The sequence below is a fragment of the Helianthus annuus genome, chromosome 1 (assembly GCF_002127325.2).
Source record: "Helianthus annuus cultivar XRQ/B chromosome 1, HanXRQr2.0-SUNRISE, whole genome shotgun sequence".
NCBI lineage: Eukaryota > Viridiplantae > Streptophyta > Magnoliopsida > Asterales > Asteraceae > Helianthus > Helianthus annuus.
The window spans coordinates 142,212,625-142,240,530 of record NC_035433.2 but is presented as its reverse complement, the minus strand read 5'-3'; the positions used below and the strand labels follow the sequence as shown (position 1 = coordinate 142,240,530).

Below are 27,906 nucleotides of genomic sequence, written 5' to 3'. Positions count from 1 at the left end.
GTGTTTAATATAAATTATATACGTGTTAATATAAATGTGCATCTAGATTAAGCATTTACATCAAATCACATTGACATTTTTTTTAAAGTAAGTCTATGTTAAATATAATTCTACGTGTCCCCAATATTTGTGCATGTATTAGTGTGCGGCTCTTTATCTTACTTTTGATCGATAAGGCATTTGTAAAATTTACCCAAAACAGTAGATCCTACAAATCACATTAAAAAAACGACCCCGCAACACGGGTTCAAAATTCATAATGATGCAAGCTTGTTCAAATTGTCCATAAACAAGTCTGTTATAAGTTAAACCTAACATAAAATAAATTATATTCCACCTCACCACTACAGACATTCTTACACACACCAAACTATAGAGTCTATGATAACATAGGGAAGAAAAGGTATAATTAGGCAATTAAAACTCCGAATTTTCAAGAAAAATGTCCCCAATATTGATGTTATCACAATGTCACCTAAAATTCGCTAGTGAAGTTTGATTTCTACGGTACGATGTAGCAAATTAATTATTGTCAAAAAGCCAAAATGATGCGGCTCTTTAGGTGTCCATTCGTATTCTCTGGGACGCCGACTTACCGCACAAACGCTGGGCCGAATTTGTATTAGAAGATGGCACGGGATTTTATTTACCAAAAAATCGAATGACTATATGTTTTATTGTTTAAATTGTACACACATTAACCAAATCCAATATATGAGGCCCTTAAAATCCTTCCTATCAAAAGATGTTATGGGTATTTTATATATTATAATTTACCCAATAAACTTGATTAAAAACTTACTATATGGCTTTAGTTGAAAACAGAGGGCCCAATCCAATACGACTACAGAAGTAGATTAGAAAAAAGAAATAAAAGACGCAGCATATAGGGCCCAATTTTTCGAGGCTCGAACATAGGTACGTGAATTTCTTAGTTTAATGACAGCTACCTGAGTCAGGTAAAATGTTTTGTTAAATTTATCTACCAACATAATAAACTTGTAGGGTCAAGAACAAAACAAAAAACTAAAAACATCTAAAAGGACCCCTCGGCATTAGTCAATTTGAATTCCATGAAAATATGTGGAAACTTTGAGTGACGCACACATATGTCCTCACTGCAGGTTGATGTCAAGTTAAACATGACCCTTAGCATCCTCGTGAAATTCATGTGCCATGAATACCAGTGTATTCTATGTGAAACGTATGTCATGCAATACCCCTTACACTCCAACCGTAAATCCTAAAATTTCATATAATATTACACAGTTCATAAAATGTAGTAGCCTTTGCTAGACTGTTACTTGCTATTGGATATTTTACAATTAAATTGCCAAATTACACTGCATTATTTGTCATCATCTCAATTCATCAATACCTAAATCCAGTAAATCTCACTTAACAATAGCTCACTAAAGGTTAAGATAAGGTTTTGTCTGAGGTAAAAAAATGCGTAAGATGCCAATATGACATGATTCCTTAACTCTCTATCTACCCCGTAGGAATCACGACGAACGGACACTAAGCTAAACATCCAGACACCAATTTGAGATTCCCATCCGTGCTCGATACCATAACTATTAAATTTGTCTATTTGTTAGTAATAAACCCCTGATAACCATACAAACTAGTTCAATGTCCCAATTAGTAATAAGAGATTCTAACACATCCAGAGGCACCGGTTAGATACCACCCTATAAAAAACATATCTTGTTTAGAATGTTACTTCAAAGAAGGTACTCAGCATTGACGTTCGGTTGCATCGGTTCTCAAAGTCCACAAACTTTTCGACCCCTACAAATTGCCGGTCTACCTGTTAATTGTTCATTACATTAAAACGAACGAATATAAACAAACGTTCGTTTCATTTACAGGCCTAGATCAAACCAAACTTACTAAACCATTTTCAAAATCCCAAACGCACTTCGTTTTAGATTAACTAATTCCAATTCCACATTCTAGATCACAACATAATTGCATCACCAAACCTCTCAGCTTTCAAATCATAACCTAGTTAAATCAAAGCTAACAAAAACATCATACCCTGCCCGGCCTGAGACGACATATAACGCAATCGAAAGCGGCTTTCGATCACTCCTACTCTTCATCCCAGGCAACACAGCCTTAACCAGATTAAAACTCCCAACCAAATTCACATCAATCATCTCCCTAACCTCCTTAATCTCCTGTTTCTCAAGCTCATACGCAACAAAAACCCCTTGATTACAAACCAACACATCGATCGGATCCACACTCTCCACGGCCGTCTTCACGGCGTCAAAGTCGCACACGTCAGCGCTAACGGTGGTGACGTCGATGCCGGTTGAGAGGCGGATGGAGGCTTTGGCTTCTTCGAGCTTGCTAGGGTTTCGAGCTAGGATGGTGACGCGAGCGCCTTCGGCTGCGGCTTGGCGCGCGAGAGCCAAGCCGATGCCGCTGGAGCCGCCGGTGATGAACACGTGGCGGGATTTGATTGGGATTGTGACTGGGTGGGGCCGGATTATGAGTTTGAGGAAGAGTAAGAGGAGGATTGGGAGGATGCAGAGTGTGAGGAATGAGAGATTAATGTCTGCCATTTGTGATGTGAGAAGAAATTAGAAAAAAAAAGTGAGAAAATATGAAATATAGATACAGATGTAACAATATATAGATACAGATGCAACAATAAAGAAAAAACAACAAAAGGTGAAGTTTTTAAGGTTATTTTATTTTATAGATCTCATCGATGATTTTAATAATAGAACTAATAAGGGACGCACGCGTTGCGGCGCGAGAGCATCGCAAGTATCGAATAGATTTGTTCAAGTGTTAGGTAATGCGTTAAGCATATGAAAACGTATGTTTCAACATATCTGATTGAACTCGATGTAACCTCTATAAGTATTGCGATTGTATCACAACGTAAAGTAAATTGAATATTTCTCGTACAATCATAACTTGTTCTATAGGATGAATTAAAGCTTTGAAAAAAAAAAGAAAAAAAAACCATAATTTGACTCCAGTCTGTCCAGAACAAAATTTATGAAAACGTACATAACATAAGTAAGAAAACGTATTATAATAAAAAAAAAGTATATCCAGATGTAGACCAACTCGAATTGATACAGACGCATACATAAAAATATGCACGTAAAATGGTTTTTTAAACGAAAACGTGTTATATTTGACCTAACTTGTTTACAGAAAAAGTTTATGTCGAAAAGTAGACACCCTTAAATTTATACGGATACGTACATAAAAATATACATGGAAAAATAGTTTTTTTAAGTAAAAAAATGATATTGGTAAACAAAAGAAATTAACGAACGAATGTTGTCGAAGGAAATTTAAATTAGTAAAAAGCTAGGGGCTAAAAATGTCAATTGTTAAAGAGAAGAATAGTAAAGTTAGATAAGGGACTAAAATTGATTGCTCCAAAAGTGGAAGGGCCGTAGCAAAGCTAAGGGGCTTCAACTGCAATTATGTAAAACTTTAGGGGGGCAAGGCAAAGCCGGTGGGTATCCCCACCGACTTTGTCTTTTAAGTAAGTATAAAATAAGTAGGGTTTAAAACGAACCAAACGTTTGACGAATAATTTGAAAACCGTTTAGGAAACTTCATTTGTGTCCATTCAACAGAGGTCGTGTCTGTTTATTATGTTCGTGAATAAACAAACACGAATATAATATCGCGTTCGGTAATTGTTCTTGTAGGATCGTATCGCGACCTAAACGAGTCGTTCAGAGGCTTTCTCCTGAGTTTCAGGCGCGGAATAACAAGAAACTAAGGTAGAAATAGCACGCAAATCACTTTAACTACTTGTTTATTGATCTGACAATCTTTTACAGTTCAAATCTCGCACCGGCAGCACTTCGGTACGATTTCAACACATCGTTACAGACTAGATCGCTCATTGGACTATATATAGGCGATTGGGTTCGCTTATTGGACAGGCCCAATAAGCGAACCTGTTACATGCCACTCGAGCGGACCTACATTGGTCACTCGAGCGAACCAAACAACATGCCAAATGAGCGGACCATGTTACTTGCCGTTCGAGCGGACCCAACATCTTGTCGTTCGAGCGGACCCAACATTGTACAAATGAGCGAACCTGATCAATGCTGTTCGAGCGGACCACTCATATGTCCGCTCGAGCGAACCTAACCTAATTGGACCAATGAGCGGACCTATCTATTACATGTTTTCTCGTTTTCCGTTCATTATACCATCAGTCCTATTCTAAGACTCGAACGAAGATGTAGTCGACAGACAACTGCACCAACAGACTCCCCCTTGAATGTTGACGGAATCTTCAGTGAGAGTCTTCAACATGACATTCTCGGATATTGCTCGGTCTTCTTCAGGAATTCTGCCTGGATCTTTCTTTGGCTATAACTATCGTCAGACTCCCCCTATCATCCTGCTAGGATTGTCATCTGGGATTTGTTACCACCATTGAAATCATCTCCTGGCTTTTCTCTGTTCAGCTCATCATCTGCATACATCTCAAACACTCATAAGAATAATTTCAGATTTAACATTTTAAAGACTATGAAGATCAATATGTAGGTTAACATTCAACTTAGAATACAAGTTTAATGAACCATTTTGACGTTTTAATCTTCACTTTTTCACTCACTCACTCTCCCAAACCACAAGTTCAACATGTTTAGCATTTGAAATGTAGAAAATCAGTTCTTCACACACTGTTGTCGAAAATCTTTTTGGAGTTTTCAAATTTAAACAAAAAAATACAATATTTTTGGATTTTTTTAATGAAATACAGAAATGAAACACTATTTTTGAGAGATTGTGCAGGAGGATCATATCGGTTTTTGAGACACATCACTAACACCATTGATCTTACTTAATCAGCATATGTTCAAACAAATTTACTTCTGGTTGTCAGTATTGTTGTCCACTTAAACCTCTACACAAGTTTTTAATTGATTCAAGATACGTATTTAATGTTTTAGAACTTAAAATTATTTGTGTGTCCCACCCCTTGAATATACTCCCGTATCCAGATTTCAATATTCTGATTTACAGGTAAAAATATACTACAAATGATATCTGTATATAAATTAGGGGATATGCGAAAACTGAGAGATCTCAGGTCGATACTTCCGTATGCGCAGAGAGATATCAGTTTCGACTTCAAGGTGTGTCCCCTTTAGGAGATCTTTTAGCTACAACAACTGATTATCAATTTTATTGTCTAATCAGCTGAGGGCTTTATGCTATGTTTCAAGCATTTTGCAGCAAGTATTATCCAGGGACTAGGTCAGAACTTCCATTCAGCAGAAGTCCCGGGATAATACCCCAGACATCATTGAGTAAAACACCTAGTATATCAGAATAAGAAACCTTTCAAACGAGATTTCAGGGGTTACCTATATATTCAAGTAGTGTTCCCCACAAACTAAGCAAGTTTGAATTTAGGTTTATATCTCGAATACAATTTACTAACTGTGTGAAGTCTACTGACACATCATTAGTAAGATTTGTTTAAAAACATTTTTGACTTTACAAATTTCTAGCATGCTGTGATAGTCCACCGATGTACTATCATTTCCTCTTATAGCAACAAATCTCATTTTGTATTTTTCAATTTTTTAAATTTTCAAAATTTTATTACTCCCCCTAAAATCAAAATATGTTTCAATTTTGATTTTCCGAGTAAAAATTGAAAACAAACTATACAAGAAAATTTGACAACATTATGTGAATTACCTCAATTCACCATTCTCATGCAAAAACAATCAGAACTCCCCCTCACAACAAACTATTTACCCATTATGATTTCAAAACACTTAAGTTTGTTTTAATCAAAATGGTTTTTCCGGAAAAATTAGTTTGTTTACCAAACATTTTAGGTACGGAGTTACTTCATCATCTTGTTTTTCAATCAGATGTAGGAAAATCCAAGTACAAATTAATGTCCTTGATTTACCATTTGCAGTTCAGAATCCTCTGTACCACTTGCAAAACATAAACTTATCTAATACCTCTTGTAGGAAAAACACATACAAACCTTTTTACTGTTTGTATGATTGACATTACCGAATAGATTTTGAAAAAGATGCCGATTCATGATCCACAATACCATCTTGGGATCTCCGGCAAGTCAGGATTTTTCATTTAAACAGATCCACCCAAGCCTGACCAGCCTTGGGTGATTTCGAATTTTTATTCAACAATGGTGGAAAGTTTTTCTCATCCATTGTTAAACTAAAATTCTCGACCTTTACCTCAACACATGGCTCTTCTGGCTTTGACGAACCAGAATCATTGCCTGCAGATGGCTTCTCTGACTTTGATGAGTCAGATTCATCGCCTGAAGGTGGCTTGTCTGACTTCAGCACGGCAGATTCATCGCCGACCTTTTCCTTCTTCTTCTCCTCTTTTGTCCCCAGATTTGTATCTGATAAATTCATCTTGCTTGACTTTGCAATCGAGAAAGTTGATTCATCAGCACTCTTATTCGATCTGTCGGGTGAACCCGAGGACAAAATCTTTTCGAGATACTCTCTCGCTTTCTTTCTCTTTTTCCTCAGTCGGTCTTTCTGCCCCTGAGAAAGCTTTATCTTTGTTTCTTGAACTTTAGGTTCTTTGACCTTCTGTTCTTTGACATTTTGGCCCGAAGCTTTCAATTCTTTGGGCTTGACAACAACTGGTATTTTCTTTGCCATTTTCTGAGAATTAGCCCTCAATCTGTCATTCGATCTTGGGCAATCTCTGGCAATGTGACCTTTGATGTTGCAGTTAAAACACCTCCTGGTCTCATAACTCCAATACTGGCAGTTAACAGCAATGTGTCCCTGATAGCCGCAGCTGTAGCACACCATGTTATCGTACCAGTTACCACCTTTTACACACCAACAACTCAGATCATAACATTGTTTTGCTTGGTGGTATTCTTTCTTCCTCAAGTTTGCTGGTTTTGGCGCTTGAGCATTGTGGTCCAACCTGCACCACTTATTACCAACATTTTTTGAATTTTCATTTTTTACTTTTTGTAATTTTTCATTACGGTTGAATGATCGATCTGATGAACTTTTATTATCTTTTTGAACAATTTTCTCATTTTTAATTTTTTGTTTCTGTTCCACTTTCTTCTTCAAAGGTTTTTGCTTAGAGCATTCTCCTTTTTCAGTCGATTGCAAAACAGTTTTCTGAAATTTTTCCTTTTTATCATCAGATTTCTCACCACAATCTTTAACTTTGACATTGTCAAAGTTTGTGACATTGTCACTTATTGGAACAGAATTGATTGGTTTTGGACAGGGAAAATTCAAACTGTCTGATTTAGTCACAAAACCTATCAATTTCTTCTCAAGTTCATCAATTTTGTTCCTCGAATTCTCAGCTTCACTTTCAAGCTGACATATTCTCCCAAAATGAGACTTGATTGTTTTCTCATTATCATTCTTCAAATTTTCAAGAACAGATTTTTCATTCATCAAAACTTTTATCTGTTCCTGAAATTTTGATTCATTCGCTTTCAGATTCTTGTTTTCAAGCTTAATCCAGAAATCTAAATCTTCTGAAGATTTCTGTTTGCTTTCAAGCTCTTTTTCCAACTTTTTGATTTTCAATTGAGCACATTCACCTTCTTTTCAAGTTCGATAATTTTCTGAAGATGGGAATTTATCATTTTCTGTTTTTCAATGTTGTTTTTACTGAACACATTTCTTCCATCTTCAAGAATTTTCATTTGCTCTTCAAATTCTTGATTTTTCAATGTTAAACTGTTAAAATCATTTAATAGTTTGTCATTTTCTGCTTTTAGGTTTTCACAATTTTCATGTAACCAAAGAATCTGGTTTTCAACAGTGTGCTTCTCGTCTTTCAACTTTTTGACTTCAGATGCCAAACTTCCCATGTCTTTCATGAGTTTGTCATTATCAGTCTTGACGTTATCGCATTTTGAGCACATTGTTTCATTGTTCACCAATTCTTCAGCTTTTGGAGCTCCTTCATCCTTTGCTATGAATGTACCTCCACAAAAGATTTTAACAAAATCAAGAGGATTTCCATTATTATCAATATAACAACCTCGTTTGAAATCGTATTTCAGCACATATTTTGCCCTGACACATTTAGCAACCCTTTTGTGCATCTCTTCAATCACATCTGAACTCAGATCTAGTACATTATTCTCCAAAACCTTGATCATTTCTTTCCTTTTCTTTCTGGTTTCAAGTTCATGAGCTTTAAGTTTGCTGATGAATTGATTTAGAGGTAGTTTTGAAAAATTTGAGTCCTCCCTTAAATTTTTCAAACATTCACCCCATTCTATCGGTAATGCATCTGCAAACTTCTCTAATTTCTCAGCATTTGACGGATATATCTCATGATCTTTCAAATAATTCAGTAAGACACCATATCGGTCTTTAAGATCTTCCAACGTTTCGTCTTTCAGACACACAAAATATTTAAACCTTTTTGCCCATCCATCTTTGCTCACTTTTCTATAACCCTCATCTAGAAATCCGTGATGTCAATCATTAAATCTTTCGAAATAATAGTTCTCTTGTTCATCAAACACCATCGCCATTTTTCACAAAATCCCGATACGTAGTTGTTGACAGATAAGCGAACCAGGATGACAGAAAAACGGACCAATCAGCAATTGGACACAAAAGCGGACCGGATGGGTCAAATGAGCGAACCGAATGTATAAGCGGACCGGACAAGCTGATTTGGAGTGGACCGGACAGATAAGCGGATCGGACGAGTTGATCTTGGAGCGGACCGACCGTATAAGCGAATCGGACGAGTTGACTTTGGAGCGGACCGACCTTATAAGCGAACTGATCGACCAAATAAGCGGACCGAACGTCCAAATAAGCGAACCGGACGAGCGGATCTCTATCCGACCGAATAAGCGGACCTCCTGGTTTGACCCATTTTTCTTTCGAACTTCAACACCAAACTTTCCAGGGTTTGTCTCGATACAATTACGCACAATCTGTGAAAATTTGGACCAATTTTGACCGTCAAATCTTCCCGAATCAGTAAAAGAAGGTGTAGAAGTAAAAAAAAGTGACGAAATCCGGCTATTTTCTGCAGAGAACCTCCTCCTAGCTCTGATACCAATTGTAGGATCGTATCGCGACCTAAACGAGTCGTTCAGAGGCTTTCTCCTGAGTTTCAGGTGCGGAATAACAAGAAACTAAGGTAGAAATAGCACGCAAATCACTTTAACTACTTGTTTATTGATCTGACAATCTTTTACAGTTCAAATCTCGCACCGGCAGCACTTCGGTACGATTTCAACACATCGTTACAGACTAGATCGCTCATTGGACTATATATAGGCGATTGGGTTCACTTATTGGACAGGCCCAATAAGCGAACCTGTTACATGCCACTCGAGCGGACCTACATTGGTCACTCGAGCGAACCAAACAACATGCCAAATGAGCGGACCATGTTACTTGCCATTCGAGCGGACCCAACATCTTGTCGTTCGAGCGGACCCAACATTGTACAAATGAGCGAACCTGATCAATGCTGTTCGAGCGGACCACTCATATGTCCGCTCGAGCGAACCTAACCTAATTGGACCAATGAGCGGACCTATCTATTACATGTTTTCTCGTTTTCCGTTCATTATACCATCAGTCCTATTCTAAGACTCGAATGAAGATGTAGTCGACAGACAACTGCACCAACAGTTCTTGAACAGTTTGTGAGCACATGTATTTCTTAACAAAGGAACACAAACAAGGTATCATTCGTGTTCGTACAGTTTGTTTGCAGCCCTAAGAATAATAGATAAGAGATTAAAATTTACAAATAAACTAATTTAATATATACTACAGTTGGTAAACTCCTCTCTTAGTATGGTTAAGACGGTCTTCGATGAATACTGCGTGATGGTAAGGTGTCTTTTCTTTATCTATGAGATAGAGGGTTCAAATTCAGGAAGATGCAGGCGTAGTAGTATTTTAGGGATAGGTTAGTTTATCGCCTAAAAGAAACTCACAGTTCATTGTACAAGAAATGGATTGGTTTCAGGTTTTGGTTTTGTATTTGGGCTTAAAAAGAGTAAAAAAAAACTTGGTTTAATATATGAATTTAGTCTTAAAAAGGTGTAACCTATGGCATTAACTTTAGTTGAAAACGAATGTTAGTTCGTATGTTTATATTCGAAAACAATATCACGATGAACCAAATCAATTCTGGCAAAAAAAAAGAGGATATTTTAGAAATGAAACCACATGTGTCAAGCTGTCATTTCTACAATTGTATATTCCAAGATTTAAGATCCTGATGAATCAGAAATGACTAAAAGTTCAGAAAGAATACCAGTACAGTACACGAATCAGAAATTCATAAATATAAGAGTTAAATGCAATTTTAGTCCTTGTAGTTTGGGTCATTTTGGCAGTGTAGTCCAAATGTTTCTTTTTTGCCTGTGGGTCCAAAAAGGTTTCACCGTTGCCATTTTAGTCCACTGCGTTAACTTCATCCATTATTTATGTTAACGAGAAGGGCAATTCGATCATTTTATATGGCTAAATTGCCCTTCTAGTTAACAGAATTACATATAAAATGACCGAATTGTCCTTATCGTTAACAGAAATAACAGATGAAATTAACCCGGTGGACTAAAATGACAACAGTGAAATCTTTTTGGACCCACAGGCGAAAAATAAAACCTTTAAACTAAATTAGCAAAATAACCCAAACTACAAGGATTAAAATGGCATTTAACTCCAAAATAAAGTGGCGTGATGATAAATCATCAATGGGTCGATGTATTCCATGATTGTTTAAAACATAATTGGGCTTGGGCCTTGGAGGATTGGATTTAACACATAAGATGGGCTAGTTAGAATTGTAGTTATTAAAATATGCAAGTAAAACTATAAGTTGTTAATCGGTTTATTCGGTTACTGAATTAACGGAACGCAAAAATTTATGAAACTGGTAACCAAACCAAATAGCCGAAATTGTTTATTTGGTTCGGTTATGAGTCGGTTCAATTCGGTTATTGGTTAAATCAATTTCTAATAGAATAAAGAACACCCCAAATCAATGTATGGGTTTAATTGATCAAAATCTCAATATTTTACATTATTATATATTTTCTTTTTTAGAAAAATCTTAGTTCAAACCATGATGCCCGAAACCCGAATTCTACATAAAACTCAAAAAAATTAATATAGGTAATGCCATGAACATTTAGGCTTGGAAGCAGTTACGAGATTGCTCGACAAGAAAACCTAAAAAGAATTGTGAGTTTTAGACATGTATGGTATTAGACTATAAGATGATATTCGTCTAATGATTTCTCGAAAAGATATCATACTTGTTTACCTAACTTTCATATTATTTTAAAAATATTATGAATAGATTTGCTACTTGTGTAGTGTTGAGTATTTGATATTTTAAGTTGGTTTTTATGACGAGTTTATGCATGGTCTCTAGTAAGGAAACACTGACAAATAACTTTTAGCCTCATAAATAACACAATGTATCGTGTATTAGCGTATATGCTTGAAATTTCATATTGGATTAAATGTATAATACTAAACCTTGTTTGAGTCATGGGTATGTTACAATATCGATACGGTTATAGCTTCTAAAAGTAGCTAAATTTAAATATTCATTTTAAATATCTATCATCATTTATCTTATTTATTATATCGGCAATTTCATGTCGTATTTGTGTGAGCATGTATTATGTATATAAGATATAAGATGTGTATGGTTCCTAAGGGACATCAAGGTGGTAAAGTGATATGTTCTCTAACCAGTGGTTATGGTTTTAAATCTCTTGAAATGTACGGGTTGTGACTTTAGGAGTAGAGTAAGTGTAGAGTACAGAGTATATGTGTTTGCCGGTAAAAAAAAAAAAAATATAGCATGTGTGTGAATTGTGATGGTTGAACGAAGTCAGATTTCTCTCTTGTTATTTCTTACTAAACTCTAGACCCTAAAAAATATACCCCTGAAAAAAAATTAACACAAAAATCAATCGTTTGGTTGAGTCTTCTCGAGTTTTCTAACGAAAGAAGAGTTTTCTCATGATTCTATCATGTGTGTGTATGTCTATAAGGTTTAATATAGAAAAATATAAGGAGTTTTTAGTTTTACATGTCACCGTATATTGATATGTTTAAGGGCACACAACAAATAGCAAGTAACTTCAAAATACGGACTAAAAGCTTATTATCAAATGTTACAAAATAATACATAAGAAAAAAAATATAGAAGTTCGTCACATGTTAACACATCAACCATTGTTTAAAACTAAAACGTTCTTTTCAATTACGGTGACCAACCATTTGATTAATGAAGTTTAAAAGTCAATATAAACAAATTGAATTAAAAATAATAGAATTCTATAATGTCGTTTTTTGGCTTTATTTTCTTGCCTAATGTTGTTTATCTTGGAGTCAGGAGCTAATCAGTTTAACTTAGGTCTTAGAATGTTGAGTTCCACAAGAGGATTCTCTAAGCACCTTCAAAGGACTAGAATGAACTTAATCATTAAAATAGAGCACTGTAAGCGATGGCGTATAAAATGAATTCTCTCTGTAACCACACTCCAACATGAGAATAAGTATCCGTTTATCACCAGAAAAATAAGCATGTAAGAGAGTCGACAGAGATTGATTGTTACCTGTCATTGTTAAAGAAGAGAGTCGACATAGATTGATTGTTCGCTGTCATTGTTAAAGAGATGAGCTCAACGAGGGCATAACCAAATTGATATTGGCATCCCCATTTTGATTGATGGTCACATTATCATGCATTGTGGATCCACATCAGCCTAATTTGTTACGCTGGAGGGTGTGGTATAAAGCCCCTATGGGCTTTATCATCCCACGTCAGTGCATGTCACATAGGGGGCTTTAAAGCCTCTCCCTTTAACTTGCATGCAATGCTTTAAAGCCCCTTTTAAAACCCTCTATTAAACAAAATAAAAAAATAAAGAGAAGTGAAGAGATTTGATTGGTTGAAAAAAATGGGTCCCACCTTCTTTCCCCTTTAACAAGCGTTACTGCAATGGAGACCTCCCCATACCCCCCCCCCCCCCCGCGACGCCCAGGGGGGTGGCTATGGGGTGTTATAGATGGTGATGTGGCGGGGGCTTTATACCACACCCTCTGGCCTTAATGTTTCCTACCCTATCTAGATCCATAGGTTCGAGATTGATTAGTTAGGCTTAACTCAGGTGTACCGAGTTTGATATCATATATCTTCACGTTTTATAAAGCCGGCTGTGACATATCTACTTAATGCCAATATTCAACGCGTTACGTATGTACTATGAAATCAGTTGAAAACTATAACGACTTTAGGAAGAAAATCAGTTGAACGCTTTAACGACTTTAGGAAAGATAATACATGTGTAACTGCAGGGGAGGAGCTAATGTATTAAGAGGGGTAGCACGTGCTACGGCTCAATCCTGTATTCGTAGTGTATTTTTTTCAGTTTTGTACAAAAGATACCCTTAAATAAACACGAGGATACATCTAAATTAATACGTTAGCTCCGCCACTATGTAATAGTGTAAAAATATATGGGTTTATATCAAAAGGGGATGGTTCAAATGAAAACCACTTTTATTGTGAAAACTCGAAAACTAACTAAAAAAGCCTAAAAAAACCTAAAAAACATACAAAAAAATTTTTTTTTTTTTAAATTTTTTTTAGAAAAATCGCTACTTTTTATATATGGAAAAAAAATTTCAAAAAAAAAAAAAATTTTGGTTGTACTGCACATGTGCACTAATACGGAAAGCCTAAACCACTTAACCCACCCCCACCGACACCCCCCAAAAACCTAAACCCCCCACCCCCCCCCCCCCCAAAACCCTAAACCCCCCCACCCCCACCCTCCCGAAAACCTAAAACTAAACCCTAAACATAAACCCGAAAAAAACCTAACCCCCCCCACCCCCACCCCCCAAAAACCTAAACCCCCCTCCCCCCCACACCCAAAAACCTAATCCTAAACCTCCAAAAAAACTAACCCTAAAAGCTAAACTAGAATCAAAAAGCTAATTTTAAGCATGTAATGCACATTGTAGTACATGTTATATTGCACATGTGCACTACTATAATAATAGTATTGAAAACAAGACGACACCATAAATCTTTTTTTATGTCATAAAAATATGCTCGAATATACTTGAATGAAAGATAAGAAAATTTGTGATCTTATGGTGCCATTTTTGTTTTAAAATGATAACGTATGGGAAATGTTTGAAAAGTTATATATTTTTTGTTCCAATTTTACCCCTCCTTCATTAAAAGTATTCCCCCCCTCCTTTTTAGTGGGTTTTAGTTAGTTTTTTAGTTTTCACAATAACTAATGGTTTTCATTTCAACCTTCCCCTATATCAAAAATGCATTCAAACTTTAAACTAAAGATATAAATACTTGTTAAGTTTAATTTATCTAATAGAGAAACTCATTAAAATATCAAATAACCAATCTCAAACATCCCTATATAGATACATTTAAATTGTACAAATCAATTCATATCTCCTTCACGTGACCGTTAAGATCCATTCGAACTTTTAACACATCTTAGCCACGATCTATGAACCCAAAGTCACAGCTTGGTCAAAGTCAAACCCTCAAAACCAAAAATACGTCATTGCTTACATCACCTCACACTTAACTCAACAGACTTGAAACTTGCTGACCCCAAATTTTTATAGGGCCCCACCCCACCACCATCCTCCTCTACATACCCTTTAACCCCTCTACTTTCTCTCTTGTACAAAAACACCCCTCCAATTCCCAAACTTAACAAAACTAACCCACATAGCAAACCTAACCCAACCCATAACCCAATAAGCTTATTCTCTTTCCCTGCACCCTCACGCACCTTAAAATAACCCACCTTGGTATCATCGAGTGCTTCAACAATTGTTTGTATGGGGTAGTCTATGGTGTAACAAAATCCAGATGTGTTACTGTACACCGCACCCCAGCACGTGCAATTCTCTTCACATGCACGTGCACATTTCTCTAAAGAATTCATGATCGTGTAAGCCATTATCTCTTTGTTTGGTAACTCAACTCCGATCTTCTTCAACACCGTGTACTTTTTCCGGCATAAGTCATCGTCGGTGACATGTATTTCTTCAGTGTCACAACGACCGGAGGTGTAAGACCTCCGGTCGTCCAAACACGAACACCCTTTGCCGCGTTGGCACATACCGTATGGCCCACATGAGCTAGGTAGATCACACTGATCGGGTACTTGCTTGAAATCAACCAGCCAGGATGATCTGGTCCAGTAGTACCCGATCAGGTTACCGTCGGGTTCTAGACGAACCCGACGGTTACCTGTCCCCGGTTACTGGAAGCTAGTAAACGGCTGCACATCAACCGGGGCTGTACTGTTTTGGTACATACCCAGAAACCCATCCGGACTGACCACAACCCGGATGGGTCCCCCGCCTTCTATGACCCGGGCCTTAGCTTCCATTGGATTATGCTGGAAGTAAAGATGGCCCGGGTCAGAACTGGCAACAAACTTAGCGTAGAACCCGATGAAATCGGGTCCTAGCTTCATGGTATACATCCCGTTTGATGAAACTAGTGTCATGTCACTAGTGAAATTTTGACCCTCCATGAGGGTATTATAGGGAAAGTCAAAACTTTGCCATATGATTGAAAAATTGTCTCCTCCTTTCTCTATTATTAAATTAGAGGTGTTGGAGAGGCGAACGCGGTCGCCGTTAGCGTGACTTGACCATAATGCCCCTGTTCGTGAGTCAGTAATTACTAGACTGCCATTGAATGACAACCTAGTCTGGGATGACCACCGACTCAAAAGACCTTTTCCCGCGGCCCATACTTGCTCTTTCGACGGGTTGTGAATAACGACAAGAGCGAGTTGACTTTTATCAACTCGGAGGAAACCCAGTGAGTAGTTACCGACCGAGTCACTGAGTAGAGGCTGGAATGAGGTTACCGATGAATCCGGGGTGGCGGTAAAACCTTTCCGAAGCTCTTGGGGGGTGGCGGTGGTAGCGGATATCGGGTGAGTTAACACGGTGAGGATGAGGAGGAACGAGTATATCCGAGTCAACTCAGAAAGGATATCATACATTTTGAAAAGTGGGAGAGATTATATGAGTGTGATCCATATATGATAGTGGAGAAATTGGTATTGATATGCATGGATATAATATAATAGTGTGCAACTGGAAAACCAAAATTTAATATGTGTAGTCTAAAAAAGAGGTATGACTTTTGGCCCATTGGAGCTATAAATGGTTATCAACTTTTATTGTTTTGAAAATTGCTTATTTATTGCGTATGTCAATAAATAGTGGGTTGACTATGGTTTTTAATAATATAAAACAAGAAAACGAAAGAAACACAATTTGGTAAACGATACTAAAAAAAGTCGTATATTTTATTATAGGAAAAACTTTTCTTTCGGGTTTATTTTGTTAATTTCTTAGACCATGTGTAGTGGTTTAGCCAAATAATGCACCCACCATGGGACGTTTTGCGACACGTGACAGTCCAGTCAGCATGGGGCATTATTGGGGGTTATTATAAAAGTGACGTAGTGGGAATAATGCCCAAAAACCCCCATGCAATCATTACACAATTATTTATTTTTTTTTAAATTAAAAACTTAAAATACTTCATTAAATTAAAAAAAAATACAATACTAAAAAATTACATTGCAAAATTTTAAGTTGAGTAAAATGCACGGATAGTCCCTGTGGTTTGTCAAAGTAACACCTATAATCCCCAACTTTTCAAAATTACACTCGTGCTCCCTTTGGTTTAACAAGTTGTTACTCGAATAGTCCCTAGAGTGAATGGCCGTTAGTTATCTCAGTTAAGTGGGTTTGAAATGACATAATTACCCTTACTAAAAGAAAAACAATTAAAATAAAATCTACCCTTCCCTATATCAACGCCATTATCCACCTTCATTCCAAAATCTCCACATCTTCACTCACACCTCCAATGGCAGATCATCTTCACCCTCAACCGCCACCTGACGCCATCAAGCCTCCACCCATCTCCGACCACAAGCGACTTCTACTGTAAGGCACTTACGTCATCCAGATCCCTAAAGACCAGATCTACCACATTCCGCCACCGGAAAACTCTCGCAAAGCCCAAAAACTCGCTAATCGGAAACCTAAACGGAGTTGCTGCTTCTGCTGGACACTCGTCGCCGTTTTCATCCCTCTAATCCTCCTCGTCGCCGCCGCTGGAGTTCTGTACCTAGTTTTCCGGTATTTAGGAGGTTGTTAGGTGATGAGGTTAGAAAAGGGTTTATGTGGAAATCCAAGAAGATTTCACATAAAGGATGAAAACCACATGCGAAACTATTAAGGTTTCTTATAAAATCAACAAATGAGGCTAAGAACAAATTAGATGCCGTTGAATACTTGAGATGGCCGGTCAAACGGTGAATTTTGATAATTTTCCATCAAATATGGCACTGAAATTAGCGATCATTCAGTTAGAATCTGTGCTCATTAAGAATTTATATAGTTTATTTATGAGTGAAATAATATTGAAAAAATGGGTTTCAGGTCGGAGGGAGTTCGGGGTTAGATTGTAGGTGGTGGTTGATGGAATTCAATGGTGGTGGTGGACGATAGAGGTTTTTGGATTGTCGGGTCGAGTTGGGGGAAGATGATGGCGGCTGAGGTTAGTTGTATCTGTTGGTTGTTAGAGTAGATGGTGGATCTGAGGTGAACGGTGAGTGGATAATAGTGGGTTGTGGAGGTTGCTGGTGGATGGGGAATAAGGATAAGGATAGGGGGTAAGGTGGAGGTTGCAGGTTGTGGAGGTTTTAATTTAAACGTTTTCTTTTTAGCGAGGGTAATTATGTCATTTCACACCCCCTTAACTGAGAAAATTAACGGCCATCCACTCTAGGGACTATCCGAGTAACAACTTGTTAAACCACAGGGAGCACAAGTGTAATTTTGAAAAGTTAGGGACTATAGGTGTTACTTTGACAAACCACAGGGACCATCCGTGCATTTTACTCTTTTAAGTTTTATAAAAGATCCAAATAAGACATTTAATAAACAAAACTTTAGGGACTGATATAGCATTTTTGAAACTTGAAATATTAAAGATATTGAAGTTTAAAACTACAGGGGCCTCATGTGTAAAGAGCAAAGTTTTAAAAGAAACCACCAGCATCCATCTTCTTCTTCGTTACCTTACCTGCAACTTCTCCAAAAAATCCGGCAGAACTTCTCCAAAAATCCGGCAAACTCAAACCCCAAATTCCATCTCTCTCTCTAAACCCACATGCCCTCATCTGATTGGCTAAATATTTTCCATTTAGGCGTGGTTAAAACAACGCTTTTTCAATTTTTTTCGAAAAAAACGCCCACAAACGCCCCTATGTAATGGGATGTGGGCGTTTTTTGGCGTTATTTTTCAATTTCAAAAAAAAAAACGCCCCACTACGGGGGGTCTTAGAGTGAACGGGGCACTATGCGGGGAGTGGTGCGGTGACCCAAGTCTCCGAGCGGGAACACCGCCGCCATCAACGCGGGGAGGCAATTCGGTGAGGGGGATCGGTGTGTATTCACCGCACAACCAAACCCATTTTACACTCACACACAACCTGCAACTTCTAGAGAGATAGAGAAAGAGAGCGTGAGGGGAGTTAAGAGGGGAGTGCCGCCATCAAATTGAGGGTGTGAGGGGAGTTAAGAGGGGAGTTGACGTGGCGCGTGCTGATTGGCCGTGAATAAGAGAGGGGACTCCCCTAAGAGAGGAGTGCCCCTTTCACCTTTATAATTTGAATTACCATATATATTATATAAAAATAGTATTGTTTGATATTGGCTTGAGTTAAAAAAAAAGTAGCACACCGAATATATAAACCTTCATAAGAAATTAAGAGCATTACAATAATACAATCTACAAACAAAGTTTTTATTGGATTTGTGTATTGTCAAGTAAATGTGAAAACCCACGCGTAGCGATAGACGACACGATGATTATAAACTATAAAAAATTGACACTCGGCGAATATCCGTTATTAATGTTATTTTAATGTATAGGTAAAAAGTTTACTTGCAAGTGGATGGTGGTCTACGGGTTACTATAAAAAAAATATATATAATATTATAGAGCAAATGCTGTTTGCTAACCCTGTTATTTGTCGAAAATATGGATTTTAGTATGTAATCTTTTTGTTTTTTTTGTCAAGCCACTCTTTACTTTTCATTTTTTTCTCATTTTGGTCCCTAACACAGGGCCGGCCCAGAGTAAGTGCCGAGTGGACGACTGCTCTAGGCCCAAATCAAAATAGAGTCCAAAAAAATGTTTAAATTATTTTTATATAAATATCTAAAAAAATCTGTAGGTTTAAAAAAAAATCTTAAAGGGTCTGTATTTATGATCCAAAACGTTTTTGGGTTTTTTCAGAATTTTGGATTTTGTGGCCCAATTTGTCAATTTGCCTGGATTTGAATGTATGGAGATTTGCGAATGCCCCAATTTTTTTTATCTCACACAGGGTCCTTTTTTTCGTGATTTTCAGAGACGGTCCTGCTTCGACACTAACAAAGTTAAATCTTACTGTTAGATGGAAGAGTGTAGCTACCATTTTAACTTTAGATTCATATAAACATGTAGAAGGTACAAACTTTAATATAAAAAATAATTCAGATAGAAGGATTATGTGTTATGTCAAAGAAATGCTAAGGATTGAATGAAGGGTTGTCCATTGAGCAGTAGGTTTATGTATATTATACGGATTGAGGTTTTCGTATGCTTGAGCCATAAATGACAAATTATATGTTTAAGTTTGATGAATATTCTGCCTCTTTTTGGTTTGCAGATTTCTTAGTATCAGGCACTGACCTTAAAACAAAAGCAGGTAAGCAAAAAAAACAACTTTTCCCATTGCTTTCAGTTTTCAGATTATGTATTAAAATGTGGACTCAATTGTTAAAAGGAATAATAAATTTTAATAATCCGAACTATTAGCCGAGCTCGAGCCCAGTCGAGCTTGGGTTCAGCACTTCGGCCCAGCTCGTTTACACCCCTACTCGTCAATATACTCCATACAAGCATAGGTGTAAAAAACCGGTTTTGGAATCGAAACCACAAAAAATTTAAACTATTTAACCAGTTTCAACCCGAACCGAACCAACGATTGATAGACTAGTCAGTATTCTTGATCTTTGAAACCGGTTTAAACCGGTTTTTTTAGCCCAGACCGGTTTTAAACCAAACCAATTAGCACCAAAAAACTGTTTAAAAAAAAAAAAAAAAAAAAAAAAAAAAAAAAAAAAACCGGGCCGGTTTAAAAAAATAATCCGATCTACATACAAGTTTCTTTAAAAAAAAAAAAGAAAGAAAAAGAAAAAACGTTTTGTTTGTTTTACATGGGTTGGTTGTTGCTTAATATGGAAGTTTTGTTCTTGCCAATTTGGGGATGACACGTGCGGCTTCGGATCCTTCCCCCTAAACCCTGATTGGTCCGTCAAACCCACCTTCAACAAAAATAAAAACTAAAAATATCTTCCACAGAACCACCAATGTCGGCGGTGCAACAATGGTCACGCCGGTCAACACACCGCCATTGCCAATTTGCCTACCAGATTTTTATATACATTACCTATATATACACACTCCAATCTCCCTATGTCCCCCACCGACCATTCACAAAATTCATTCATTATATTATGTGTCTTCAATGAATCCCCACTCTTCATTTTCTCCGGCAGGATCCGACCCGATTTCATCGGCATTTGGTGGGTATTTAGTAGTTATTACAAATTTTCAATATTTGTTTTAATTTTAGGGTGAACATTGAGCAACATCGTTCAAGGCTACTCTCATGGTACCGGTAAGGGGGTACGGTACGGTACCGGTATTTAAAGGTAAAATTGTATTTTACCGGTTTCGGTACAGGTACCAAAAGTACCGGTACCGAAATGTTCGGTATAGTATGGTACGCTACCGGTTATTTGAAGTGAAAATTGGTATTTTGCCGGTTTCGATATAGGTACGAAAAGTACCAATGCCGAAAAATGCCAAAAAGTGGGTACTGAATTGGTACTGTAAAAAAATTGGTACATGTATTCAGTACCAGATGCTCATCTCTACTAGCATGCGAGGAAGCATTGTGCACGGGGTTCGTTCTTTTCAGTAATTTTATTTTAGGAGTGACTCTTTAGCAAATAGCAACATTAAGGTTGCTATCATGTGACTTAGGACCTAGCTCAGGGGCGGAGATAGCATTGTGGCAGCCGTAGTACGGGCTACGGCTCAAAGTCGTGTTTCGCAGTGTTAATTTTTTGTTTTTTTTTTTCGATTTTATATAAAGGATACCCCTAAAAAAATACGAGGATACCCCTATAAAGGATTTTTTATGAATACACCGTAATTTTTTTTTGTGATACCCCTGGTGTTAAAGTCTAGCTCCGCCACTGACCTAGCTTATGAGAGTTATGTACCGGGTTGCCCATTTTCTGTAATTTCTAATTTGTATAATTTTTTGTTAACTACTTCTTTTATGCTTTTTATATTTTAGTCAGATTTTATTTTAAGATTGAGAATTGGTGACAGGAGATACGAATGTGGCGACAATTCGAGAAGGGGAGATGATTCCCCGACCGCTAGAGAATTTACAAGGAACACAAATTCCAGCATTTTTGTCAAAAACTTTCGATCTAGTGGACGACCCGACACTAGACCCGATTATCTCATGGGGTAGGAGTGGGCAAAGCTTCGTCGTCTGGGATCCAGTGGCATTTTCGAGAACAATCCTGCCGAGGAACTTCAAACACAACAATTTTTCGAGCTTTGTTCGACAACTTAACTCATATGTGGGTAAATATTAGCTTTAAAACATTTTATACACATTTTGCGAAACCAAGCAAAAAAACTGAAGGAATATGAAAAATATTGTGGCTCCGAACATAGGGATGAGCGTGGTACCGGTAGTGAAAATCGTCAAAACTGAGTACCGGTACCGAAAATGCCGGTACGGTATCGGTATTTGAAGGTAAAAATCAGTATTTTACCGGTACCGATACCGAAAATGCCTAAAAGTGGGTACCAGTACCGAAAAAATTTTGTACGGGAAATTTGGTATCGGTACCGGGTACCAAATGCTCATTCCTATCCGGAGATAGACATTGTGGACAAAAAATCTAACATTTCAAGTCGCAGTATCAAACGCAATATCAAAAAAATAAATAAATAAATAAATAAAATCCGGAGTTGCAAAATACGGAATTGAACTACCACCCCAAGTTAAGGGTGTGTATGGGTCAGTTTAGGTCGGTTTTAGGTGCAAGCCGAACCAAAACAGGAATTTCGGTTTTACGAAACCGATCAATTTCGGTTTTCTTAAAAAAACAAAATCAAACTATCGGTTATTAGTTTGTGTTGCTATTTTGGTTCGGTTTTGTCAGTTAAGTCGTTTCAATTCGGTTAATCGTTTTTTTCCACTCCTACCTAGTAGAACAAGAAAGTCCCATTTGTAGTAGGTTTTTTTTTTTTTTACTAAATACATTAGTTTTGAAGAAAACAATAATCCATGTATATCAGTGTTTTCAGACCCGGACCGGCCGGTCGGACCGGGAACGGAGGGATTTCGCAATTCAAATCATACTTTATACTGATTGAACGCGTTTTTTTCGGTTCTTAGCATTGTTTAAACGTGATTCGATTCAGGGATTTCGCAAGATAGATCCCGACAAATGGGAGTTCGCAAAGGAAAGCTTCTTACAAAACCACAAGCATCTTTTAAAGAACATTCAAAGGCGTAGATCGAATCAACCGATGTCAACAAGCACCCGCTTTTTAGCCAATGAAGAATTTAACAACCTGGAAGCTGAGATACAAAGACTACACAAACAAAAGACAGAAATGATGCAACAAGTCATCGAATTAAAGCACGAAAACCGCGAAACACACAAGTATATGGAATCAATAAACGAAAAACTCAAAGCTGCTGAGAGTAAACAGAAGCAAATGCTTTTGTTTATGGCGAAAATGTTTCAAAACCCGACAGAACAACACGAGCAAATGCTGCGAGTTTCGTCTCCAAGAACCGCTCGGAAGTTTGTCAAACATCAACCCCATGATGGTTTTGAGTCAAAAGGAAAGAATGTGGTGGAGAATGATCACTCAGAAGCTGTGCTGGATTACCCATTGGACCCGCTTTCGGGTCGGATAGGTGGCATTAGTGTGAAAGAGGAGGATATTTGGAGTGATCTTGGAAACTATGAGTTGTCGGAATTGTGGGATTTAGGGACTTCTGGTGGTGATAATTGGCAAGGTGATGGTAGTTTTAGTAAAATGGATCCTTGAGGGAATTGGATTCGAATTCGGGTTAAAACAAAATGGTGTAGGTAATGTGAATATTTAGTAATGATAAAACCAATGCTTTAAAAACCGGTTCAAACTGGCTGGTTGTACCGATTGAACCGTCCGGTAGAACCGGTTAAACCGTCCGGTACACCCGGTTGAACCGCCCGATATACCCGGTTAAACCGTTTCTGAACTAAATCCGGTGCGGTATAAAACCGGATTTTAAAACATTGGATAAAACTGTTATTTCATTGTTTTCGTCTTTTTGAAATAGTGGTATGTCATTTGTTATTGCGATAACGACTTAAAATATGTTTATGACCGTGATATTATACATAAAAAGTTTTAAAAAAAGACGAGTTTTAGATGATCATTGATTTGCTACATACAATTTATATATGTAGCAAAGACTGTCTAGTCAAACGAGAGCATGTTCGTTGCATAGTGTAGCGAACTAAGTCGTTTTTAACATGTGTTATGTATGTGATCACACAAACATGTAGGTGTATGTTTTATCATGGGCCTCCTTGTAATGTTGGTCTTCTTCAAATGTATATGTTCTTTTGAACACCAATACATATGCAAATGATCACAAGTAGCAACTCATTGTATTTGGCTTTCTTCATAATAGCACAAAATCATTTTATTAACAGGACTGTTTGAGTTACTATGAATTGGTAAAACGACAACATCAGTTCGACCATGGAATGTTGGATCTGACCCGACCTGAAAGTTTCAACGTTTAGTTGTGAGAATCAGACAACTGAAAAAGGTGAACCCATAGGAAAAAAAAATCCCGATGCTCTTATTGGTCTATTTCATCTTGCAAACAAAGAAGAAAAAAATGAAGATTTATTTTGATAAGAATGTTTATCTATGAGATTTCCCAAATTAATTGACACTTGAAGCCAAGACTAGTCACATACGAATAAATGTAATTTCAAGGTGTTTAAATGTCAAAAAAATCCAAAGGTTAGACTCTCTTTAGTAAAAAGGTTTATGAGGTAAATTAGTAATACACCTTGGTCCTTGGCTAACCTTTGAAAGTTTGAACCCAGACACCGTGTGACCCGTTATCTCTTTAGGTACTTAGACCATGTGTAGTGGTAAGATGTTATAATGCCCCCACCATGGGGCATTATCCGACACATGTCATCCCACTCAGCATGGGGCATTATAGCATAAAGTGGTGTAGTGGGACATTATTCCAATAACCCCCATATTATTTTTAATGAAAAAAAAAAAAACACACACATGGGGCATTCAGCATGTCAGAGCATGTGGATATAATTGATTGGTGGGTATCATTTGTTCCAAAGCAATTCGGCGTTTTCATTATAACGCGAACAACAATTTTTTCCAAAAAAAACGCCGGGTAACGCCGGGGTGTAGTGGGGGGAGGGGCGTTTTGGGGCGTTTTTTTTTTTCAATTTTTTTTTTTAAATCACGCCCCACTACGGGTGGTCTTATTTTGTTTATGCTCATTTGACTCGTAAGCTAAACATAATCCATCCTGCGGGACTACTCATAAGCATATCTGATTTGAGCAACACTTGAGCTTATGAGTTATGGAGTTGGGCTAAGTATTGGATCGTATTATGTTGATTTGGTGCAAAAGGTTCTGAATTGGTGTAGGTATATTTATTTGGAATAGATTTAGTTGACTTAATGTTATCTTTTCTTCATTAATGTTTCTTGTATAAAGTTTGGCCCTATATAAGGATGTGTAGCTTTTTTGTTTTCCATTGTAGCTTGTAATCATATACAAGTTTTCATAATAACAAGTTTATCTCTTTTAAGTTTAACAAGTAGTGTCAAACACAAGCAGTAGGTTTGAGGAACTTGTCAGTTTTATTTCAATCAAAAGAGGTAAATATATATTTTCTTTTACATCGAGATAGAATGTAAGGTCAACAAGCTATGTCACTGTCTCATTTTAAATAGCAAAATTAAGTCTTTTAAAAACTACATCTATAGATCTCGACGTCATAACATTATTATGCATGACCCTTTGAACTCGACTAAGTATATCCACAGCCTCTGGCGCGAGGAAACCAAAAGTATCAAAAGTAAATGAAAAAAAAAAAGATTTGATTTGTTTATTTCTATGTATTGATAATCCATACCGTTAAGAGTTTGTATCTGGAAAGGATACGAGGGAGACATATAAAACTATAATTCTAAGCTTATGAAAAAGGATACGAGAGTCATGTACAACTATAATCCTAAGCTTAAGGGTATAAGGAGTGGTTAAACACTTTAAAGTGGCAAACCAAAAAACCGACCAATGAGAGCGCGCCATGTCAATTAGGCAAAAGTGTTTAAATTTTGGTGAAAAATGTTAGCAATGGTTTAAACACTTGGTGAAGTGGTAAACTATTTTTAAAAAAAAAAAGAAAAAAGATGTGATTGGTTGAGATTGGAATGGACCACACCCCATACCCCCCCTCTCTCTCTCCTTCTTCCCTTTGCCGCATCGGTGTTGGCTCACTGATTTCTCAACATTTTCGTCAAACATGGAAGTGGCAAATGGGTTGGCATTGGTTTGCCACCCATTGCCGCATCGGTGATTTCGTTTTGCCGCCCCCCACTCCTTATCCCCTAAGAAAATGTGTCGGAACAAAATCAGTCAAATCCACTTTGAATCAAACGTACAACTGTAATTATAAGTTTATGAAATATGTAATTAGAGTTTTAAATAGGAGAGATATATGTAATAATTTTTTTTCTATAATACTTAATTCATTATTTTATTTAAATTTGTTTTAATAACTTGTGGTTTGTTGTAAATTCTCACCAATGATTTTTTTTTTTTTTTTGCCATGTCAATTCTCATCTCCAACTCCCCTCTTGCCTCTCCTTCCTGGCTTCCAGAGTTTACTAATAGAAGGAAATGAAAAGAAACAAAAAGAAAGTAAAGATATTATGTGTTCCAGGGTTTCATTTAAGGAAGAAAAAGAAATGAAAATAAAACATGTCGTGTTTCCGAGTTTCATTTAAGAAAGGAAAAGAAATGAAAGGAAAACTAGACTAAATTCTTTAGTTTTTCTTTCTCGTTCTTTCCTTTCTCACTTTTACTTCTTTTCTTTTCCCTCGTTAAGTTAACTTGGGAACATATCACAAGGAGTGGTTTCACTCAAACCATTTAAAAAAATGAAAATGTGTGATTGGTTTCATATGTAGTAACAGTCAACAAACAATTCCCCTCAATGATTTCAAGCATGCCGCGCAGTGAGGAAAGGGTCGACGATGGTGTTACCACACGGGAAAACCCACCCCGCTTGTCACGACCCTCGACCCCACCCTGGACGGAATCGGGAGCCGTGAGCAGCCCAGTGGTACCAGTGATTATTTTTGAAAAACATTGCAGCGGAAATTTCATCAGGACCGTGAGTTAGGAAAACTATTAGAGTTTAGAAACACCGGATTTTATTTAAATAGATGGAATAAATTCCATTTTTACAAAGGTAGCTTTTAATAAAACAATATTCTTTAATTTGATTTAATTAATCAAATAAGCCACTTCTTTGAAGTCTTTCAGTGCCGGAGCCAATCCTTACTCCAATCTACTGTAATTACCTGAAACGTGTTTTAAAAAGGTTTTGTCAGCGAGAAATACTGAGTGAATCATTCATTTTACTTAAAACGACGCATTTGTTATAATTCACAGTATTAAGAGCGATTACAATGTTACTGCTATCAAACCAACTACCCACAGTATTTGTCACTCGACCGGATCTGTGACTGTGGTCATATCACTGTTGGGTCCGTTCACCCACAAGTGACATAAATCACTATTTAGGTCCGACTACCTAATAGTGTATATCATGATTTAGGCTCGCTCACCTAACATGATACAAACAATAGTAATGTGCACAATACCCCACATACCGGCTGTAATTTGGTGATTACAAAGACTTAATCCCTGTAATTATAACTTTGGAAAATAATTTGGAGTATTGTAAAACAATTGATAAAAAGAGAATGACTCACATTATAAGCATGCAGTAATTAACGAGCTTCATGATTCAGATTCTTCTGAGAATTAGCATCTACTTTGATTGTAAGTGTATGGGGTAAAGTTTAGTCTACTGGTAAGACTAATAACCTAATTTAAGAAATGATGCACACGAAACTAGGTAAATAACTAATACAGCATTTACGATAATTCACGAGATTAAACCCTCACAACGATTAACAAAGTGCAATACTTAACAATTCAGCGGATTCACAACGAATGACAGAGTATAGTCCGAATTCGAACAGCACTCAAACATTCAAGTCGAAATCACGATGAATAACAAAGTATGAACTCAATTTGAGCGACACTTAAACAATCGTTGGATAGTTATAATCGAGCGGACGTTGAATCGTAATAGCGATCGAGTTATTACCCTGTTATCGCGGCAGAATTTCGAGATTATGTGGGTTTTTGTAGTATTCAGACGATATCTGGGTGTAGGAATTGAATTTTACCGTCGAACCAACGCAGGAAATCAAGTGCCAAACTCCTCTATTTATACTGGAAAAACGGCGCGCTCGCGTGTCACGAGAGGCTCTCGCGTGGCGCGAGAGGTCACTTTTAATATGAGGTAGCCACGCGTCTCA

At 37.2% G+C, this 27,906-nt stretch overlaps 4 protein-coding genes across 4 annotated transcripts; 1 reads left to right on the top strand and 3 right to left on the bottom strand.

Moving 5' to 3' along the window:
- Positions 1–2,003: 2,003 nt before the first annotated feature.
- Positions 2,004–2,619, bottom strand: LOC110882685 (3-dehydrosphinganine reductase TSC10A). Its single transcript, XM_035989574.1, has one exon. The coding sequence runs from the start codon at positions 2,574–2,576 to the stop codon at positions 2,004–2,006; it is 573 nt and encodes a 190-aa protein (XP_035845467.1). The 5' UTR covers positions 2,577–2,619.
- Positions 2,620–14,385: 11,766 nt separating this feature from the next.
- Positions 14,386–15,211, bottom strand: LOC118480884 (PAN domain-containing protein At5g03700-like). Its single transcript, XM_035975847.1, has one exon. It carries the CDS (start codon positions 15,173–15,175, stop codon positions 14,618–14,620), a length of 558 nt encoding a protein of 185 aa, XP_035831740.1. The 5' UTR covers positions 15,176–15,211; the 3' UTR covers positions 14,386–14,617.
- LOC110882674 (PAN domain-containing protein At5g03700) lies at positions 14,423–16,111 on the bottom strand. Its single transcript, XM_022130641.2, has one exon. It carries the CDS (start codon positions 16,073–16,075, stop codon positions 15,317–15,319), a length of 759 nt encoding a protein of 252 aa, XP_021986333.2. The 5' UTR covers positions 16,076–16,111; the 3' UTR covers positions 14,423–15,316.
- Positions 16,112–20,420: 4,309 nt separating this feature from the next.
- On the top strand, positions 20,421–23,405 carry LOC110882670 (heat stress transcription factor A-3). The gene is made up of 3 exons (XM_022130636.2): positions 20,421–20,729; positions 21,547–21,806; positions 22,660–23,405. Exons 1-3 carry the CDS (start codon positions 20,531–20,533, stop codon positions 23,296–23,298), a joined length of 1,098 nt encoding a protein of 365 aa, XP_021986328.1. The 5' UTR covers positions 20,421–20,530; the 3' UTR covers positions 23,299–23,405.
- Positions 23,406–27,906: the final 4,501 nt, after the last annotated feature.

Bases quoted from the DNA above. Each gene is read 5' to 3' on its own strand.
- LOC110882670 (XM_022130636.2), top strand. From the start codon at position 20,531: ATGGTCACGCCGGTCAACACACCGCCATTGCCAATTTGCCTACCAGAT. The intron at 20,730-21,546 runs GTGGGTATTTAG...AATTGGTGACAG, and splicing joins CCCGATTTCATCGGCATTTG to GAGATACGAATGTGGCGACA. The intron at 21,807-22,659 runs GTGGGTAAATAT...GATTCGATTCAG, and splicing joins TTCGACAACTTAACTCATAT to GGATTTCGCAAGATAGATCC.
- LOC110882685 (XM_035989574.1), bottom strand. From the start codon at position 2,576: ATGGCAGACATTAATCTCTCATTCCTCACACTCTGCATCCTCCCAATC.
- LOC110882674 (XM_022130641.2), bottom strand. From the start codon at position 16,075: ATGTATGATATCCTTTCTGAGTTGACTCGGATATACTCGTTCCTCCTC.
- LOC118480884 (XM_035975847.1), bottom strand. From the start codon at position 15,175: ATGTGCCAACGCGGCAAAGGGTGTTCGTGTTTGGACGACCGGAGGTCT.